Source organism: Macrosteles quadrilineatus, unplaced genomic scaffold (genome assembly GCF_028750875.1).
Source record: "Macrosteles quadrilineatus isolate MER2022 unplaced genomic scaffold, UCM_ALF_1.0 Scaffold_27__1_contigs__length_1626561, whole genome shotgun sequence".
Classification (NCBI taxonomy): domain Eukaryota; kingdom Metazoa; phylum Arthropoda; class Insecta; order Hemiptera; family Cicadellidae; genus Macrosteles; species Macrosteles quadrilineatus.
Window position 1 is genome coordinate 536,835 of NW_026542620.1, and position 18,355 is coordinate 555,189.

Sequence of the window (18,355 nt, forward strand, 5' to 3'; positions counted from 1 at the left end):
AATGTAAACAGAAAATAAAACCAAATAGAAGAAATTCCATTTAGGCCTACATGTCTTATTTACAGCATAGGGTAAATATAGATAAGTTGGAAAAATACATACTTTTGGTCAATTTTCCGACCACAGGGCGAGCTCTCATCTGGCACTAAATTTATTGGACAATCACAACACAATTTACAGACTGAAGCTACTTACGATATTAAACCTCCCATTCAGATTCGGCTGTGTTATCAAAATTCTCTTTGTTAACTAGTGTTGAGAGTGGTAAATCTCTATACTTTTAATGTTGTATTATTGTTAATGTATTTGCCTATTTTTCTACTTTTGAAACAGACTGTAAATTAAATAAAGTTGAAACCCGGTTAAGCTACAACCCATTTAATAGTATATTTCGTACCTAGGGCCAAAAATAAGGTTTTGCCGGTTCGAGATAGTTTTTAAGTTCTCGACTTCGTTTTGATCGAGAGCTGCAAAACCATTTCCGTCCGTGGTACGAACGCTATTTTGCACCACACTATACCCTATTGCCACTATTCACCTCTATAATAATGCACACTGATGGTCAACACAACTACAACTTTAAGGTTATGTGAAGAAATAATTCGAGGAATCAGCAAAAATAAAAATAAATAGTTGCTAGGCAACGGTGACAATAAAATAATTCTATTGGAATGCTATGGATACTGATTGTGTATTTAATATGCATTCATGTTTTAAGTAAGTAAGCGGGCAGCTGATTTTGCGGCCCTAGGGACCTGCTCGGTCCCCAAATAACGATGACAGCTGGCATGGCCAGCAAAATGTAACTTTCAGCACAGATAATATAACCCCTACTAGTAGGGGTTATATTATCTGTGCTTTCAGCCACCAATTAACGCATGTAAAACCACTAAAACATCATAGTGTGGTGAAAAAGATTTATACATACTTTCAATACATGCGATTGCATACAATCGAAGCTCACAACTGAGTTTAAATCAGCTGATTTTCACTTCCTAGGGAGAAAAGAGTGAAAAGACCTACTTTAAGCTCTTTAAATACGGCTGTTTTTGCTGCAGTATGACTCAGCGTTTGCAGTATGCCTCCACGGCTAGAGATATACATATGTAAATCTCTAGCCCTGGTATGCCTCAGTGTTTTAATAAATATTTGATAGTTAATTTGTCGATAGTGTAATGCAGGTTAATCTTATATAATTCATTACAATGACCAACCACCAAACCACATACTTCAGATTCAGTTAAGCCTAAAATTATTCAAAGATCCCGTGGGTGATAACATAGGTACCAAAAAGATATTTTTATAGATTTTAAGATGAAAAATTAACTGATGAAGAAGCGGATGAAGCAACAGTCTGATCTAGAGTTAAGTTTACAAGAACGGGAATGAAGCTAGTAATGCCTCTCACATTGAACAGATCCAAAACTGGGTTCCTAGGCAAGACTAGCAACTTTCCGTAGAACGAAGACGAGTATTGGTGTTAGCTTCGAATTTACCATTCCCGGAGCTCACATTGAGCATACACCATACCGGAGCTCACAATGAGCATACACACTTCCGGAGCTCACATTGTGCATACACACTGCCGGAGCTCACATTGAGCATACACACTGCCGGAGCTCACATTGACCATACACACTTCCGGAGCTCAGGTCGACTTACATACCGGAGCTCACATTGCATTACAAAATCCAAGTTGTAAATTTTAATCAAACCTTGAGTTTTAAGTGTCCACAGTTAAGTACAAGACATCTTTTAAAAAAGTGACATATATTTTCTTTAAATAACCTCTCCTTCTACCGGAGCTCACATTACTGTGTAATACCATGGAGCTCACATTGGTTGCCGAACGCGTATGTGTGTGTGTGTGTGTGTGTGTGTGTGTGTGTGTGTGTGTGTGAGTTTGGAGCATCTTAAAAATACTCAGAAATCTTTACTTTAAACTTTTGATATGGCAGAAATCATCCGATTCAGCTAATACTTCAAATGTACCTGTCAATGACGTCAGTATTGTTCAAGTCTTCTAGATCTAGTGTGACATTTAAAGGACTGTTCATTGACAGTAATTTCAAGTCGACAAAATTGACAACAAATTTAGAACAAGTGATTTCTTTCATTGTAGTCTCCCCTGATATCAAGACAGACGTGTCCTTCTAACAGCTTCATATAGGCTGGTTTTTACCCTTTGCCCACATATTGAATGAACCCATGAGGTAAAGACAACTTTAAAACCTGTCATTCAAAAAAGTGTTACCATAAGAATTTAATATTACCTTTGGCTTTGATACAAAAAAGCGTACCCAGAGGTGGTGAAAACGATCCCACTTTATTTTAGACAGAATTCAAAGACTTTAAATTCGTTTTGAAATCTTGTTGAAGACCAAGTCTATTAACTAGGTAGACCGGTTTCTCTGGGTTGTCTTACCAATATGAGAGCTAACACAGTTAGATAATGCTGCCAGTAACTATTTTTAATAAAGCCACATATTTTTGTTTCAGTCCAGTTCTTTCCTCCACAAAATATTGACTTTCAACGTGTTCTGCAACACTATACGATCAAACCAGAGTATAATATGAAAGATGATTTAATGCGTCAACAAAAGTCATTCACAGACAAAACATTGTTTGTTGTTACATGCGTAAAAGATATAAGCATAGCTACAGTGTTTGTATACGCACCAGAAGGATACTTGATAGAAAGAGTGAAGAATGTGAATAAAGATGATTGCGACAATGACAAATATAAGGATCACATAGCAATAATTGACGAACCGAAAAGGGAAAAAAACTTTCCTTTAAACGGATATGAGCAGTTAGAGTTCACCATAATATACACGTTTGGTGAGAAGACACTTCGGTGCGTCTCTAGACTGTACAAGTATGTCACTAAGCCTATTAAGTTTCAGTACTACGACATATTACAAAGATCGGAGCCACAACTTATAGATTGCAGAAAGAAAACTGAGACTGTAAGTACATTATACATCATATCTATCTATATCTATCTATCTCTATCCATCTATATACAGGGTGTCCCGTAACTCTCTGGACATACGTATATAGCGTTAGGTCAAGACAAACACATTTCACCATAGGAACATGGGTCTGTGGTGTCTAGTTTACCGACTGTTGGTATTTATGTGTTTTTTTACAAAAACATTAATAACTCCTAAACTGTTTGAGATACAGCTTTGATATTTTGCAAAAATGTTTATCTTATTAAGACCTTTTATCGTTAGAAATTATACTAAAATATCATTAACCGTTTCAAAATGGCGGCCATTTGAAATATTTGATGCCAAATTTCACGAAAACCGTTAACTTTTAAAAAAAACTGCAACTGACAAAAAAGTTTGTAAATTTTATGTAGTTTCCAATGATACCTTATTTGTTAAGATTGAATAAATAATAACAGAGAAATGCCTTCTTTTCCAAATGCCTGACCACTTTTCTCCATTTAAACAATGCTAATACTCCTTTTACGTTGTTTAGCATTGTTTAAATGGAAAAAGGTGGTCATACATTACGAAAACAACTAGTTTCTCTGTTATTATTTATCCAATCTTAACAAGTAAGGTATCATTGAAAACAACATAAAATTAACAAACTTTTTTGTCTCTTGCACTTTTTTTGTTAAGTTAACGGTTTTCGTGAAATTTGGCATCAAATATTTTAAATGGCCGCCATTTTGAAACGGTTAATGATGTTTTAGTATAATTTCTGACGATAAAAGGTCTTAAATAAGATAAACATTTTTGTAAAATATCAAAGCTGTATCTCAAACTGTTTAGGAGTTATTCGTTTTTTTTTTGTAAAAAACACATAAATACCGACAGTCGGTAAACTAGACCCCACAGACCCATGTTCCTATGGTGAAATGTGTTTGTCTTGACCTAAGGAATAACGCTATATACATATGTCCAGAGAGTTACGGGACACCCTGTATATATATATATAGCTTTATATATCCATAACCACATATACATCTGTAACCACCAACCCTGTCTTATTCTTAAATGAAGCAGCATAAGGTTACTTCCTTGGACTGTAAAGATTTTACCATTAGCCCCAACCAATGGATTTTCTTTTATTTTAAATACATAGTTTACTGGTGGATATGGTCTGTTCTAATCAAATCAGGATTGTATTCTATCGAATTAAATGCTCTTTTTCCATATCTAAATTTTGATTCAACATAATACAAAGCTTGTGACATTAGGCAAATGTCATCCAAATATTTCCCCTCTGGTAGATTCCTTATAAATTGTTTTTTTTTTTTTTTGGATCCCAACATTTTTGTTCTTTATTCAATGTTATAGTCTGTTCTTTTGTAACACAGTCAGTGTCATCAAATGACAGGATTAAAACGTACGGTTCTAACCTTTTATTATTAAAATCCCAAGACCCTGGTTCGATTTATGGAACTTGTGAAACGTTCACAGCATCTTGTAACGCATAGCGGCACGCTATATTTTATATAGTGTAAGCATTTCGCGAAGCCGGGCTGCATGACCAACTCGTTGCCTGCCGCTACTGCGTTAACGCGCTATCCCCACCTTCCTACAGTCTTGTCCTCCCGTCCTTGCTCGACCATCCTTCGACCAAGAAAGAAGTAGCATTTTTGACCGGCCTTCTACGTCACCTTATGGATAAGTTATTTGACTATAAGTTGTTTAGGATATGAGTAGAAATAATGTTTGGCTAAGTCAGGTAACAAGCGGGGAGCCCTTCTAGCTTCTCCGAATATAGAAATGTATAAATAAACTCTTAGTTGGGATGGCTGCCTTCTGTAGCCATCCTTATCAAAATTGTAAATTGGTAACGGAGAAAATTCAAAAAATTGTAAATTTAAAATTGCCATGTTATTTGTTTGCTTGTTTATGAATATACTTTGATCAAACTTGGCAAATTTATTTATTTTATACTAAGCTATTAATATTTTACTAAAAAATACATTTTATTAGTTTCTTAACATAAATTAGTAAGTGAATAATAATCGTGCGTGCTATCTCGGGTATTCATATGCCTCTCAATTCGTCATTAACCTAATAATATGAATGCGAAACTTGAATCCACCGAAGCTGTGTAACGTTACCAGACTGACGATTAAAAAAATGACACCAAAATTGATTGAATCAAAAATTACCAGTGGTAAGTTTAAAGGAGAAATAGTCCTAATACCAAGAACACTGATGATTTAATCCGAATTACCCGTTGAATTTAAGCAACTACAATTTCCTATGTGTCTTGCTTTCGCAATCACCATTATAAGGCACTAGGGCAATCCCTGACTATCATCGGTTTAAATTTGTAAAATGCATGCTTTTCACACGGACAGCTGTCTGTTGCGTGCTCACGTGGTGGTAGGTACGCCTGAAAACTTATATATTTATATACCTAATGAAAAAAACAAAACAAAAAAACATTGTTTATCCACTAGCAATTAAGTAAATTATCATATTTATACTTTTTGTATGCACTTTTATTATTCATCGTAAAGAACAAATAACCATTTAAAATAATAGTTGTTAAGCGCAGCAACGCGCGCCGTGTAACTGCTAGTTCAGTATACATAGTAAACTACTAGATGTCAAAATTATTTTTTAAAGCAATCTTCATAATCTTCATTTTGTTTTAGTGCAATATAATTTGTTATAACTACCTTCTGTTTAGATATAAAAATATTCTATAGAAATATGGAGTTATTTTATTTAATCTATGATTTTGTCATTGATTATAAAAAAATAAGTAAGATTAGTTGAGATAATTAGACCACAGAGATATGGAAAACGATTGCTGAATACGAATCGAGCCTCTTCCTACAAAGACTTCAAAGAACAGGATATGCAAATTTTTTTACTGCTCGACTTTTTGAGGAAAGAGTGGTAAAATAACAATCTTTACGTGTTTTAATTCATCTTGGTATCTTTTTTTTTACAGATTTGGCCTAACCTAAAAACGTATTTTACAGTGTTCAAAAGACTAAATTATTTATATGATTTATAGTAACTGTAGGAAAAATATAATGTGTAGCACGAGTGCAAGCTTCCTCTGCCCACTAGTTACAAAAATGACTATTGAAATTTGAGGTGGTTACAGAAGGCCCATCGCATCAAGAGTTCAGAGGATGCTGAGACTCGGAAATAGCGAACAGACATCACAGAAACACAAGGTAAAGTAATGGCTTACGTCTTATACAACAATATGTTAATCAACAATGTTACTATATCACTAATAAAGTGTTCGTAGACCGTCGAGGCTTAAATTAAAATATTAAAATATAATAATCCAGTGATCTAAAGTATAATAATGTACTACAGAGAAACAATGGTTTTTGAGTCGCTGTAAAATAATAGGACAACCAGAAATACAGGGTAGGACAGGGAAGTATAACTCATTTTGAATGTACATTAAAAGACAACCAAAAATATTAGAACCAAACTTTATATTGGGATTAAAAGGTTACACCTGGGAGATTTTTTTATATAACTTGACTTAGTTTTAAACAGCATATCGAGTGGTGTCCCTAATCGTAAATGCACTGCTGTATTCTGGTTCTTGAGTTGATGATAACTCTGTGAAGCATTTGTGCGGCCAACCTCAAGGTGAATTGCGTCCTTCAAGGCATATAGGGTCTTCTCGTGAACTACTCTAGGCTTAGCATCACTCCAATAGAGCATATTCTACTTATTTGCCGCTCCAGAAATATGGAAGTGTCTCGTCACTAAACGAAGCCCGAGCAACATGTGGCAGTCCCGCAATTAGGATTTCACATGCCTGCATTCGTTGTTGCCAGTCCTATTGACTGCTGAATCGATCTTCTGACAAGGTCAATGTTTTCAGGAGTTCGGATGGTTCTTTGAGCTCCAAATATTTTTCGCAATACACCACCACACACACACTGAAGTCCTTCAAATTGTAACAGCTTTGCGACAGGCCACCCGATAACACGATCTCAGCCAACGCTAGCTACACAGCAACAATAGACAGATTTTTGAAAAAAATGCATCTCGAGTGCAAAAGCACATTCCTCACTCGAACAAGCCATATCTACTACTGAAAGTGATATTCTACATTCCTGTAGTTCTTGACAAAAGACTCTAATACAAAACTAGATGTTTGTCTCTCGGACTTGACATGGTATCAAAAAGAATTGATATCTTACTAATATCATAAATGTGAAAGTTTGTGTGTTTGTTTGTTTGTGTGTTTGAAGTTCAATCACGCATTAATTACTGGATGGATTGAGCTCAAATTTGGCATGATGATAGCTCACATTCCCGATTAACATATAGGCATATTTTTATCCCAAAAATCAATCAACAACAAAAACTCAAAACTCAAAACTTGTTATCAAAACTCACAACAAAAATGAAATAGTTAGTATACGCTGTTCTAAATGTTATATATTTACTCCTGATATTTTAGTTCTAATAAGGCAGTTATGGTAGTTGGAAAGCTTGAGTTTTTCGCATACTTGTCTTAACTTACAGATTCAATTACATCCTTAGTTAACCAAACAGGATATTTACATTGATTGACAAAATAACACTTACTGATCAATGCGTATTGTAAATAACAATGACAACTGTATCATAGGTTTTCATAGGTTCATCATGTAGATTTTTCAGCAGATAAATCTATTTTAATTATACTAGTGTACATGTTGCTTGAGATCAAGCAATTGCAAAGTATTACAGGAGTTTCTTGAAAATGACTGATGGTAATAACTAATCGATGAGTTTAAAAGAGTCAATTCAAACTACTCAATGATTATTTTACTAATGGAAATACTCACGATTTCATAGGAGGTTAATGTAAACAACATTTCTTTTAAATAAATATCTTATCATTTTTCAAAAGCTGATCTCGTGTTTAGTGTTTTCTAAAAATGTTTCCCACTTACAGCCGCATTAGGTTGTCCATGTTTATCTTCTAGATACATTGACTGTTTACAATTAACATATGTTCTTCTCACTTTTAATTTCTGACAACAGCTGGAGTTTCATAACAATGTTTCTTTCCCATGTTAATCTTTTGGAGAAATACGAAACTTTAAAGGGCCCCCCATTTTCAGGGCCTCACTCTCTAATTATTTCCCAAAAAGAAAGTATCCTGCACAAATTCACGTTACGCTCTTTCCAATGACACTAAAAACATGTTAATCGGTTCAGTAGTTTTAGAGGAGTAATTGTCACAAAAAACCTGCTCGCGTATTAAATAAGTATAGATTATAATTGTATTGAATGAATGAATGAATGAATGAATATATAGTTTATTCCAAAAAATATTGGCTACAAACAGTGATTATACAATCAAATATACTTAACAGAGACTTATGACACTAAAAATAGTAAAATACATACAAGTTTTAATGAGCCAAAATATTCAACAATAAACAATGGAACTAGCACACATAGGCAGTGCTACCTGTGCGTCTGCTAAGTTGCTGTCAAATAGAAAAAAGTAAATTATTGAATTTGTGGAATGGCAATTAAAAATAAAAGGGTTGTTATTATTAATGATGTATGTAAACGTATTTTCATGAACACAGCGCTGGTGAGTCTGCGCATTAGATTTCGTGGTGGCCAGGAGAGAGAGGGGGGGGGAGAGAGAGAGAGAGAGACAGACTGTGTGTGTGTTTGTGTGTGTGTTGTGAGTTCCGTGTGTAATGGTGGTAGTGAGGAGAGTGGAGAGTGATGAGTGGATTGTTGAGTATGAGTGGTGTAGAGAGTAGTAATTCGACTGCGGACAGTCCTAACAACGTGCCAAGGTCAGTCAGTGCAAAGGTCGGATCAGGTGCGCCGGTAGTCCGCCGTGATAATAGAATCGGCCTCGTCAATATTTAAACTGAATAGGAAATCATTGACGCGGAATTTAAATACCTTTAAAGAGTCACATTCAAAAAATTTGAAATCCTTAAAAACGTTACATATGTTACGATAGACTTAGTGTGAAACATAGTATGAATTAGTCGTAGAAAAAGTATAATTCACTTGAATTGTGGTGATTCCAACTCTAGAAGAATATCTTGTATTATATAAATGTGAAATATTTTGAAAAATGTTATTGTAATTTTTCATTGATGTTTATTAATATTGATTTTACATACAACTGGCGAATAGAGAGGACTCCTATTTCTTTAAATAAAGCGTCAGTCGGGTAACGTTTGCATTTCCCAAATCCTATTTTTAAAATTGATTTTTGAGCATATATTTAATGGCTCCAAGGTACTCCTATAACAGCCACCCCAAGCTATAATACCAAACGAAAGTAATGATTGAACAAAAGCAAAGTAAGCCATTTTTAATTCCTTAACCGTCAAAACTTCTCTCATGTGTTTGAAAGCAAAAATTAATTTCCTAATTTTATTTCTAACATAATTAACATGATCTATCCATTTTAATCGTTCATCAAACAATACACCTAGATATTTATAAGAGTTGACCTTTTCTATACTTTCACATCTGCAAGAATTACTTTGATAATTGTCACATTCGTGGATTGTTAAATTGGCTAAATTGAAGTCTGTACTCTTGCTAATAGAAATAGGCATGAATTTTGTCTTAGAAACATTTAATGAAAGAACATTTTGATTTAACCACTTCTTAATTATCATGAGATCGTGTGTGGCTTTGTCATACACTTCGGGCCAGGTTTTTCCATGCAGGAAAATTAGGCTGTCATCGGCAAATAAAAAGATTTGACCAAAAATGTTTAGTCTGGAAATATTATTTATATAAATTAAGAATAAAACTGGACCAAGGTTGCTGCCTTGGACCACACCATAGTCTACTGGCAATACATTACTAGTAATATCATTAATGGAAACAAGTTGTGATCTGTTACAAAGGTAGCTTTGGAACCATGCAAGTGAGTTGCCGTGAATACCAATGTCTTCCATTTTTCTCAATAATTTTTAACGGTCAACAGAATCAAATGCTTTTTTTAAATCAAGAAAAATTAATAATGGATGATTTTTTTCTGAAATCGCAGAATTTAATTCTTTATTAATATCGAACAACGCATCTGAAATATTTTTGTCCTGACGAAACCCGTACTGACGCTCACTGAGTATGTTATTGATTTGTAAGTAAGTAACTAATAGATCTTTCACCACTCTTTCAATCACCTTAGTAAAAACACTAAGCAAGGAGATTGGTCGGTAATTAGTTTTATTTGTGATGTCATTTGATTTGTATAGAGGAAATACTTTGGCTAATTTAAGACATTCTGGGAAGGATCCTGTGGTGATACTCAAGTTGACTATATGTAAAAGTGGCTCCCCCAAAATATTAAAATTATACACCATCATCGGCCGATACACCATCATAGCCCGGAGCAGACCCTCCCCTTAAACTGAAGACATAGCGTCGGAGATCTAGTTCAGTGATTGGCTGAATCGTAAAGTCGCAATCAAGGCGGTAGTCAGAGTCATTCAAAACTGGGTCCCCACTATAATCAATTGCGTCAGCGAGTGATTTACCTACTCCAGAAAAGAATTCATTGAACTCATCTGCTACTCCTTTGTATGATGAAGAAATCGGAGATTGTGAGCTAGAAACAAATTTTTCAATAGGAAACGGTTCTTTTTTATTCACCCTGCCAGCCAGTTCATTGATTAATCCCCATAGCTTCTTGGGATTCTTAGATGCTTCATTAAGTTTTGATCGGTAATAATTCCGTTTTGTTTGCTTTAAGTTAGTATTAACATTTGTCTTTAAATTATGGTAAAAATGTTTCAATTCTATATTAAAGGGTTGTCTTTTTACTCTTTTGCTGATTTTATCTCTAAATCTGATCTGTCTGATTAAGTCAACGGTTATCCATGGTTTGAGTTTATTGAGCCTTGTTGATTTGTTACCAACTAATTTCTTTGAAGAATTTATACAATTAACAATTATATTACTAAAATGGCTAGAACAAAAATTAATGTCGTTTGAGTTTAAAAATACCCCCGCCGCAGCAAACCTGCCGACTAAGCGAATTTCCAGTTGCCTGAATTGATTTTCAATTAAATGTATTTAATAAACATTAATTTTTATGAGTACATAGGCTTGCTGCTACAGGGAGGGTAAAAAAGTGTGTTTTTAGAGAAATATTAATAACTTAGTATAAAATAAATAAAGTTTGATCAAAATATATCCATAAACAAGCAGACTACAACATTTTACAATATTCCCCATAAGAATAACATAAGAATTTTAAAATAACAATTATTTGAATTTTAGTACAAAAACACTTTGATATACTAAATTATTTGTTTTTTTTAGGCTCTTTAAGAAGGTCTGAAGAGAAATTGGGAAATTTTTCGTTTGTAGGGTCAAAAATTAGAAAAACCCATTTTTACCCCATAAAACCCACCGTAAAACCCCCTTCCCATGGTCCGATCATGCTGGTTCGCGAACTCATTCAAGTTTATCCCGCCTTACACCTTCAAACCAAATTTCATCAAAATCGGATAAAAATTACTCAAGTTATCGTGTTCACGGACACATATATATAAAATCTATATATATATATATATACCTATATATATATATACATATATAAAAATTTAAACGAATGGTGTTTTTGGCCTCTGGGGACATCAAAATGAAAAAGTAAATCGGTCCCGCACCTAGGTCTTACCATGCCACCTACGGTAATAGCTACTTCCCTATAGGAAAATTCGCTAAAAGGGGCCCAGTTAGAATGTGTCAGTAGGTATGAAAGTAACGCATGGTCTATGTACGTGTGTGGTATAGTGTCTTGTGACGAGTAAGCAGGTTGTGTTGTAGTGGGTTTAGTGATAGTAAGGCCAGTACTGTAGTGATCGGTGATGGTCGTTTGAATTACAGCTGATTTGATATTGCATTCGTCATTATATTTCACAAAAATGTGATCCAAGCAGCTCTCCGATACCCCAGACACTCTTGTAGGTTTATCAATACATTGTACAAACCCACCTCCTAATAGACAATCCAAATATTTTTCAGTTATACAATCTCTTCTAATCAAGTCAAAATTAATGTCTCCCATAAAAATGCAGTTTACATTTTTATTGATTCTATTAAAATGTTTTTCAATTTCATTCACAAAACAATCTGGGTTACTATCAAAGGTACGGTAAACTGCAAGTATTAACATTTGTTTTTTATCAAACGAAAAAGCTATACTCAACCCGTAAACATCTCCCAAAGTAACCTGTGTTGCAGTAGCAGAAAGTCTTTTGTTAGTGTAAACAATGACTCCGTCATTTTTGTTTTTGTGTGTATCAGTCTGGTGCATGTCAAATCCGTCCAAACCGGTTCCCTCCCCTCCCTCCCCCAGCCAACACTCTGTCAACACTATGACATCTAGAGAAGCAATAAAATCATTTAAATAAACTAGCAACTCATCTGAGTTTTTATTGAAACTTCTAATATTGGTTTGAAAATACATAAACTATCCCCCCCAGCACCGTGATCATAAAAACTAGAATATTCTGAAATGGAACTTAACTCTAAGCAGTCAAATGGTTTATCTAAATTATCATGAGCAGTGTCACACAGCATAGGTCATTGCCTCTGTCTCCTGTCTGCAATTGTGTATTATTAAACTATTAAACTATTGTGCCGTAATAATAAGAAAAATAATGTAAAATCATATAATCAATTTTAAAATTTTGTATCAAACGTAAACAATTAAATCACATTAAAAACTAAACTCCAGTATTGATAAGGAGATTGGAATGAATTATAATGAATGATATAAGGTGTAACTTGATTTCATAATATATAATAATGTTATAAGCAATTGGCAGTTACCTTATTTTAGGGTTATATTAACCAAAAGAGATTGAAGCTTTTAGCGTGAGAACATTTTAACTGGGTAAAATGATTGGATTATCTGACAATGATCGATCTAAGATTATTATTAAATTATACTATAACCTTATGAATGTAAATAATTAAGCTATATCCTACCCTTAAAAACCAAAATGATCAGCATTTCGCTTTTTATTTATTAAGACTAAGATGGTGAAATAAAAAAAGTTATGACTTTATTGTATGAGATTAGTTACGTAATGTTTTAAATGAATGATTGAAATGAATTTGTAAAGTATAAGAGAGTTAGCATCTCAATTACGAATATTTTAACTAAACATATCACAATATCAATTAACTGCTTTGTAAAAACGTCTTTACTTAAAAAAGAGATAAACAATTTAAATATAATTAAGAAATCACTCATTTATCAGAATCAGAAAATCTTTATGTACTAAGATGAGTTAGACAAAGTGAAAACAACACAAAGAATAATAATACATATTTTTATCGATTAAGAAATTAAAATTGAATTCTTCATGAATGTTGTTTAAATTAAACAAAAACTTATTGTAAATACTGTGCTAAAATTGAAACGGAATTTACACTACACATAGGGTTTAAACTTAAAGGAATTGTTCAAAAACTTAAAGGAAATGTGCTTTCTACTAACATTAATGCATTTTTCAAAGCGGTTTTTTTACAATTGCAACAATATTTTAGTTGCAACAATATTTACGAAAAACTTCACTCCTTTACTCCTGCCAAAAATTTCATTGATGTTTTACATATTTTTCAGGTGTCTATAAGTATTCAATATGAAAGTAAGTATTTACAAAAAGAATTACTATACTTCTAAGTAAACTAGGTTTATATTGTCTACAACTGTTGATAGGATATCAATGAGTTATTTTGTGAGTTATTATTTAATACATTATTTTTAATGAAAGTAAATAAAAATACGTCTAGTAACTTTTTAAATATATTTACACCTATACTGTTGACTCTCGAGACGGTAAATATATTTATCTAGAATATGTTGTTGGAAAAAGAACAATCCTGCAATTTCAAATGTAGCACAACACTTGATACAAAATAGAGGACAATCTATCCATTTTAAAGAATTGTAGACAATTATTATATCCGATAATTGATTGGAAATAATTGTATAACGATAAGGAAAATATAAAAACACTAATTAAAAATAAGTAAATATTAACTCCAGTTGCACTTATAGAATCGTCTTGTCCAGGACTTCCGGTAGCCAACGGGATATAAGTAGTGATATATATATATATATTTAGATATATATTTAGGATATATATTTAGGGATATATATTTAGATTCTTGTCATTCGCATATTTTGTCTGATAACGATTGAAGTGTCCAATCGAATTCGATCACCACTTACCATCTTTTGTATGTGTATACCTTCTGTGATTTAATACTATAAGTGTAAATATATTTAAAGTTCTAAGAAGTAGTTTTATTTTCTTTCAGTAGATGTTATTACTCCTACTATGCTGATCGAGAATTATTAATTTTTACAATCAACTCTGTGTGTTTTGTAGAAGACAGAATGTTACCAAAAGGAGATTACGAAATCATGGATTTGATCAAAGATGCTGATTCTGTCGATGCACCTTCCTTTATCACTTTAAAAGCTGACTCAAACATCAAGCTCAAATGCCGACAATACACCAAGAAAGGGACATCCTTGGCAGTTGGATATATAACTTATGAGAATTTAATCTTGGCTAGGTTATTTCTAGACTCTTGTCCAGTTGGCAAAGTTGAAGGGATTTACATCAACCGCCGACCACATCCGATTGTAAACGAATTTACACTTGTCTACAAAACTACAGACGGACACTGTTTTAAAATAACCATTAAGTATCAGTGTCCTGAACCTTGTGAAGATATAGTTTCCATGAACCGATACGACAATAGACAAGTCAATTGCCCAGAAGATTGGAACAGTGACGCAGCCTTCGAGGTGACACCAACTGACTAGTTTGTACCCATTGATTTCCCTTTGAATCATCTGAATTATACGTCTTATTTACTTATATTATGGCGTATTTCTGATCCTAGAACCATAAATGGGTAATCCCAGGTGACAACGAGTTTCGTGGATTCCTTAAGGGGCGCAGTCCGAATACACAAGACCCACTCTAGGTAGACAGAGGTCGATTTCCTCGACATTTTACATATTTCTACGGTCCAATTAAGGCGAACCCATTTGCAACGTATCTTTTCTTTTATCATTGACTTTGGACAATGCAAATAACTACGTTAAACTACAAACCCAGTAGTAAAATCCCTTAATTTAAAGCTTGGTTACTCTCACAAATATTATGACAGAAAGCTGTATGGATCATAAACATAAACAAATTACGTAACTGGCCCGGATCCTACACTAATAACTGTAAAGAAAAAAAAGAAAAGTAACTCTGACTTAGACTCTCATATATTTAAATGTTATATTTAAATATATTTGCTCCTTGCAATGCTCTCAAATGAATTCTTTACAAATGTTGGTTGCCCCTGGGTTGGAAGAACTCTAGAAAATAAAAATATCAGACAGAGCTTTTTGGCAGTGGAAGCTTGATGTAATTGAAAAATATGAGTGGACCCTGCAAAATATAAATATTCCCCAAAGGTCCTTAGGGGACCGCCCCTGGCACTGTTTGTAGTTCTTCCAAAAAAGTAATACCTTTAATGAGATCAATTTACCAGTCTTAATTCTACACTGAATTTACTTGCTCACTACTACACTAGTGACTAGTGTTGCACTTAAAAGGTGAATCTTTTGTAGTGGCTTATGATTTACTGAATTACCTTTTGTTTATCAATTAAATACTATTGCATATACTAAAATACCAAGGTTATTGAGAACTAAAAGTGAGTAACAATTTGAATTTATTGCACAGAGTTTAATAAATACACTTGTTTCAGTTTACAGTCGTTGTTGTGTTCTTTTAAATAAAAATGAACTTGAGATACACAATCAGTTGGAAATTTATTGAAACTGTTGAATGGATTTATCAAAGGGGAGGTATGGTGCGGTTTCACACCGATCTCGAAAGTATCAATGGAAGAGTGGTTTTTAATCTAATAGTTGAGATGACCTGTACCAAGCAAATCCTTTCGTTGGCCAACGATTAAAAACGAAGGTCGTCTCGCAGTCCAACTGATTGAACAATATTGTATTCAATCGTAGTAATGTTTATCAGAATGTTGCTTTATTATTTTATAGCTAATTTGGTACTTTGGTGGTTCATCTATGTTCAAACTGGCACAACCTCCAACAACACTTCCGTATCAATCGAACCAGCTACCTGCTCCCTCCTCTGATAATAATTTATTTCCCCCAAAAGATTCTGACTGTGACACTCTTTAAAGGAATTGTACCATTTGCTCAACAATGAAAACTAACAATGACTCTGTGTAAAAATTCCAACACTATAAAAATCTTATTAAATAACTCTGAATTGCCCTATAAAAACATTTTCACCTATTTATTCTTAATACTATAGGATTATTACAATCTAATTAATAAAGCGGATTGCTACAATATGAATGGATATGAAAATCAGTGATTTGAATTCGAACCTGTGAACATGTGCTTATTCTACATGAAATGACAAAACAAGACAGGAAAAATTTACAAAAGTGCGACTCACTGAAATCTTAAATTAACAAATAAATAACACAAATTACTTACAGTTTGGACGTCCACAAATATAACACAAATAAAGGGGAAGGGATTGGGAAATGTAACTAGCCGGTATTCTACAAGACGCGATGAATTGAACTCGTGAAACGAACGTGTAATTTTCAAATGGCGGAACTGCGTTGGCCGGTAACGAACTTTTTCACTTTTTGACAATGACACTGATTCTAATTTCCAATCGCGGGGCAATTATATCCCTTAGGGATATAGGCTGTACGACTTTAAGGAAATTTAAGATTGCCCGACCAAACGCCGCGAGATGAATATAATTTCCACGAACGAAAAACAATTTTACCGAACTAGTTACGATGAGATTTGGATAGGAACTGGCAACTCGTGGGAGCAAATGACCACCCGGCTAGACTTCTCCCCTCTCCTGCTTTAGTGCGTGGTGCATTCTGGTCTATACTGATCTATTGTTTAAACCAGCTGACTGTTCTTCGCGTTACCCTGTATTGATTTGTTGCCTTTTTACAACAAAATCGGTACATAACATTAACATATAGTTTACACGATTTTATTTAAGCAATGTTAAATCATGTTTAATATCGTGTCAGTAACATCATTTGTTTATGTTTATGATCTACACAGTTTCTGTTGAGTATTCATGTTTAGACTCTGGCGCCATGATGTTCGTAAAACTTACAGTAAGTAGGCCATTGCGGCAATACCATTTATAGTGGCATACAATTCAACCATCTCTTATATTAATACATGAGGGCTGTTTTTTGTGAACACCGCTCCTCCCTTATTTGTGGACCAATTTCAACGTTTAAGGTGTCAAAAGATTCGACCCAATTCGTAGTTTTGCATCAAGGTTTAAAATTTAAACGTTCATACCCTTAAGGGCGTGAGAACCTTTTAAAGGTTGGGTTTTGGCCATAAGAATTACATTGAACTATAAAAAAAAAAACAAAAAAAAAAAACAGCCGTATATAAAAATAAACTCACCAGCTTCTTGGGAGTAAATATTAATGTTTGTAATAATCAGGAGGTTATAGACCAATCCAGTTAATCAGGTTTGTTGGAAGAACAGAAAAATTTCTGGAGTTTAAAGAAGAAATATTGAAAACAGGAGGAGGTTAAGAGGAAATCTTATACGTATGAGAATACTATAAGAGAGGCCTGGTCTAACAGTAAGGAATCCAGATACACAATCACTTTAAGAGATTAATAATATTTACCAATTCTATTATGCAACTTATTTTGCTAATAAAAAATCATGAACAATATAAGAAATCATGTTGTCACAGTGGTAAAGAAACCCTACCTAATGTCAGATCAAACGAATACATGCAAGAAATGTTTACTGGTAACAGCTATAAGTCGGGAAACATTAGAATAAAACACTAAAAAGTAAGGCTGGCTTCTAACAAATGATAAAATATTTTTACAATAAGTGTTTATTATTTCAATCCGTTATTAATAGAGTGAGTATTTCAATTAGTTACATAAGCTTAGAGGTTTTTTTAACTTATCGAAATCCAAAATTATGACTGGTATTACTGCAGTTTTAAATAACGCCTGTACAATACCGGTACTTGACAATCGCTTGATTTCGAACAACAGGCACACTAGTATTAACTTAATAGTTGTTCTTGAATATATTCATGGACCCTATTATAAGTAGAACGAAAAAACCTGAGGTAAGTTGGAGGATGGTCCCAGCCTTCCCACAGGTAATATACAGGGTGTCAATAAAAAATATTACGTTTTTTCTGTAAAAATAAGGCAAAAATTAAGGGTTCCCCGACTAACTTTGCCTTATTTTTACAGAAAAAAACGTAATATTTCAGTTATCTTTTGTCCGATCTTTTTGATCTTGGTATTG

At 33.6% G+C, this 18,355-nt stretch overlaps 1 protein-coding gene across 1 annotated transcript; it reads left to right on the forward strand.

Annotated features, from left to right (window-relative positions):
- The first annotated feature begins 2,504 nt into the window (after positions 1-2,504).
- Positions 2,505-14,859, forward strand: LOC129005617 (uncharacterized). The gene is made up of 4 exons (XM_054434568.1): positions 2,505-2,969; positions 6,100-6,172; positions 13,588-13,612; positions 14,360-14,859. Exons 2-4 carry the CDS (start codon positions 6,128-6,130, stop codon positions 14,800-14,802), a joined length of 513 nt encoding a protein of 170 aa, XP_054290543.1. The 5' UTR covers positions 2,505-2,969; positions 6,100-6,127; the 3' UTR covers positions 14,803-14,859.
- Positions 14,860-18,355: the final 3,496 nt, after the last annotated feature.